The 4065-nt window shown below is 57.7% G+C and overlaps 1 protein-coding gene across 1 annotated transcript in view; it reads left to right on the forward strand.

Moving 5' to 3' along the window:
* Nucleotides 1–1365: 1365 nt before the first annotated feature.
* Nucleotides 1366–4065, forward strand: part of LOC104620326 (receptor-type tyrosine-protein phosphatase U) — a gene marked incomplete at both ends in the record, with an annotated part of 9780 nt that continues 7080 nt past the window's right edge. The window contains 3 exons of the mRNA XM_010286511.1: nucleotides 1366–1556; nucleotides 2697–2769; nucleotides 3484–3560. Coding sequence (XP_010284813.1) covers nucleotides 1366–1556; nucleotides 2697–2769; nucleotides 3484–3560 — 341 coding nt within the window. The remainder of the gene's footprint in view (nucleotides 1557–2696; nucleotides 2770–3483; nucleotides 3561–4065) is intronic.

The raw sequence follows: 4065 nt of genomic DNA on the forward strand, positions 1-4065 counted from the left end.
TGGAGCATCGTCTCCTTGGGGGCTGCGATGCCCGATGGAGACCCTGCTCTGTGTGTGAGCTGCGCCCGTGCTGCGCCCGCACTGCACCTGTGCTGCACCCACACCTCAGCCATACTGCACCCATGTTGCACCTACATGGCACCTCTGCTGCACCCGTGCTGCACGCACACCTCATCCGTGCTGCACCCGTGCTGCACCCATGTTGCACCCACACAGCACCTGTGCTGCACCCATGTTGCGCCCACACTGCACCCATGCTGCACCCATGTTGCACCCACACGGCATCTGTGCTGCACCCACACCTCAGCCATGCTGCACCCATGTTGCATCCGTGCTGCACCCACGTTGTACCCATGTTGCACCTGTGCTGCATGTGTGGTGCACCCGTGCTGCACCCATGTTGCACCTACGTGGCACCTGTGCTGCACCCGTGCTGCACCCATGTTGCACCCACACGGCACCTGTGCTGCACCCATGCTGCACCCACGTTGCACCCACACTACACCCGTGCTGCATGGGCAGCCGGGAGGTGCAGGCAGGGGGTGAGGGGCTGCTCCTTGCATAAAACCCCACGCGTGGGGAGCTTTGCGAGCGAGGTGGCACGGGCAGTGTTTAGAAGTGTTGCTGGGGGAAAGCGCATCCCGGACGCGCCGTCTCGCAAAGCTGCCTCCCGGCAGCGTGCGGACGCCGTTCCAGGCCGGCCGCTGCAGGATCCGTGCCCGCTGCACCTCTTGGCAGCAGCGGAGAGCATTGGGTTTTGTGCAAACCCAGATTTCAGGATCCGGTGTGGGACCTTGCCCTGACAAATGCAGGCGAGGTCTTAGTCTGGCTCTGCTGGTAATTACACGGCCGAGGCATAAACCAGGTAAATACGGCGTAAACTCCCCCATTAAACAGCAGCGAGCCCCATTAGTGTCAGTGCAAGGGATAAGGCGCCGGTATCTAGCAGCGATGAAAATTAACTGTTGAGCTGGGCTGGAGACTTTGGCAACATGATTTTTCAAGTCAGGACTTTGTGTGAATATTTGGGCACGTAGCTCTTAATTGTCTGGATGGGAATTCCAATCGATGGGAAATAAGCTTGTTAACCCCTTTACGGCCTTGCCCACTGATTTCTGAGGGATCTGTGGTCCTAAAAGGTTGTAATGGGTGTTTTCAGCTTTGTGGTGTAGGAATAGCTGCAGAGAGCACAGGGCAGGTCTGGACCGCTTGCAGCCCCCGGAGAGAGACCGGCTGCAGCACCAGCATCTCCTGGGGATGTTTTCAGCTGCCCTCTCATCCCTCTGTGGGTGCAAGGAGGTGATGGGGACGTGGTCCAAGGCTTTGCTCGCCTGATGGCCCCCGGTTCTCCCTCCCCGTCTGCAGGTGACCAGCGCAGCAGTGTGGTCAATGAGTCCAGCAGCCTGCTGGGGGGCTCCCCCCGCCGCCAGTGCGGCCGCAAAGGGTCCCCGTATCACACCGGGCAGCTCCATCCTGCCGTGCGGGTGGCGGATCTCCTCCAGCATATCAACCAGATGAAGACGGCAGAAGGCTATGGCTTCAAGCAGGAGTATGAGGTGAGAGCATCTTGTGCTGGCATCTTAAGGAGGGTGGGAGGTAGGATGGACAAGGTGGCATGGGTAGGACCCGTGTGCAAGAAGAAGATGCTCCAGACCTGGAGCTGCAATGCTCTGGACAGCAGGAACCGGAGCTCGCAGCTCTCTGAGCAGGCATCATCAGCATGTGGGGTGTCCCTGGGTCTGGATCAAATCTCTGGTCCTGGCAGCTCAGGAGTTAATCATCAGCTTGAACAGGTCCCTGAGATGACCCAAACCAGCTCTGCCAGCCAGCCCGCACCCCTCCTGTCTGCAGCGCGTCATCCCGCTTCTCCCTTCCTTGGGTCCTCCTGGGCACCACGACATCTTCTTCTGCTCTCCAGCACGCTCGTCCCGCGATGAGCATGAACGTAGCCTAAATCCTCTGCAGTCTGGCAGCTCCCAAGACCGCGGGGACCCCCGGAAGAGGATGCGAGAGAGGGCGAGCCCAGGGGGAGGGAATTTCCCCCCGGAGGGTTGTTGACCACATTGTGCCCATCCCACCTCGTTGGGCTGGAGCGCTTGTAATGGAGCACGCTATTCCGCACGCCTCTTCCGTGGCGCGCCCAGCAGGGGTGATTTCCTGGCTCCTCGGTGTCCCACAGGTCTGGCGATTGAAATTTCCCAGTGAAATTACTGTTTAATGCTTAGTTGTTTCACTTGCCCCCCCTCTTTCATGTATTGGACAAACCAGGGCTTGCTGTAATCATTAATGCTCCTTGAAAAGCTGCTGTATGTTCTTGGAACTAGTCATTTGAAAGCACTCAGATATTATGGGAGGGGAGAAAACATGTAATTTCCTTCCACTTTCCTCCTCTTATGCCAGTCTATGAATGTTACCGTTATTACACATAAACCTGTTCTGTGCTGGGGAGAGAAAGGGACTGGGGAGATTTAGAGAAAAAAAAACCAACAACCGTGGGGAAAAAAACAGGAAGTCTATAATTTGTTGGAAAATGGGGCATTTTGAGGATGCAACAGAAGTGTGTAGCTGGCAGAGCGTGCTATGGAGCTGGAGCCGGGGCTGCAGGACGCAGGTGTTGAGGTGCAGAGACCACCCTGTCTGCCCCACTCCCCGGGAGGGTTGACCCTCAGGTCGTGACAGCCATCCTTTCCTTACAGAGTTTCTTTGAAGGCTGGGATGCTTCGAAGAAGAAAGACAAGACCAAAGGGAGACAGGATCACGTGTCGACATGTGAGTACCCTTAGGCACTTCAGGGCTTTGACACCCTGAACAGCTTGAAAAACCTTCTAAAGGGCTTTGGGTTTTTTTTTCTGGTAGGTGTGCAGTCCATGGCACGGAATAAACTGGTGGGGTTTGGTTGGTCAAAGGCAGCAGAAAGGTCCTTGCTCAGCACAGGGGTCCCAGCCTGAGAGCTCCTGTTGGGCATCGGACACTGGAGCGAGTTGGAGGGATGGAGCTAGGCCAGCGTTGACCCGTGGAGCTGGATAACTTGAGGACAAAACATCTTGGGGTGCTTTAAAATTGGTGCTAACATCACCATGGGTGGTGCTGGAAAGCCCCAGATAACCTGGAGTTGTATGGACTTACTGCAGCCCTGCCCTAGGGAGCTTCTGGTGTGGACATGCAGGATGAGGCAAAGGGGTTAAATGATGAGTTTTTAGGACAGAAGACTGGGGAAGGGCTTGACCCCACCAGCTCAGGGAGATGCTGTGCTGAAAGCTGCTCCCCCGTGTCCCTGCTGGTCTATATCACCATCTTTGCAAGGATCTCCGCCAGCTTGTACTTACTGCTCCCGAGTGTGTGCCACCCGCCTGCGTATTGCAGATTCCCAGTGCAAAACGATTGCAAAGGGTGCCCAGGTACCCTGGGACCCGGAGGGGTGACGCGCCGACCCCGTGCTTGTCCCCCCGGGTGCTGATGGTCCCTTCTCCCCATGCTCTCCAGACGACCGTCACCGAGTGAAGCTGCACCCGCTGCTGGGGGATCCCAACTCAGACTACATCAATGCCAACTACATCGACGTAAGTGGGGACGGTGCCTCGCTCTGTGGGGGCCTGGGCTGGGGCAGGAGCTTCCCGTGGACCTCGTGGGCTGTCAGGCTCTGTCCCTGAAGTGCCAGCAGTGTTTGGAGGAGCTGAGGCAGCGTGGGGTGTGCTGATCCGTGCACCCCTGAGCCATGCCATGAAGAGCCCACCTGGTTTATGTTTATCGGCAATTTCTGCTTGCCCCGTCGTCGCTGTCCCCTGCAGCTGCGTCTCTCCCTCCTCTGCTCCGCTCTGTCCCTCCTTTCTCATTCCCTCTCTCCTCCCCTTTTCCATCCCCTCTTCCCTCGCCTGCTCCCATGGATCTCCCTCCCCCCCGATCCTGTTGGTGCGTGTGAGTCTGGGCCCTCCTGCAGGAGTGATGTGCCTGAGGAGTGATGTCCCCCCGTCACCTCCAGCGATGCTGAGACCAGGGGAGGTGCAGGAAGGCTCCATTGGGCACAGGGCTCGAACATCTCCTGGGAGCAGCAGCAAGTCCCGCTCT

The sequence above is a fragment of the Phaethon lepturus genome, unplaced genomic scaffold (assembly GCF_000687285.1).
Source record: "Phaethon lepturus isolate BGI_N335 unplaced genomic scaffold, ASM68728v1 scaffold1170, whole genome shotgun sequence".
In the NCBI taxonomy this organism is placed as follows: Eukaryota; Metazoa; Chordata; class Aves; order Phaethontiformes; family Phaethontidae; genus Phaethon; species Phaethon lepturus.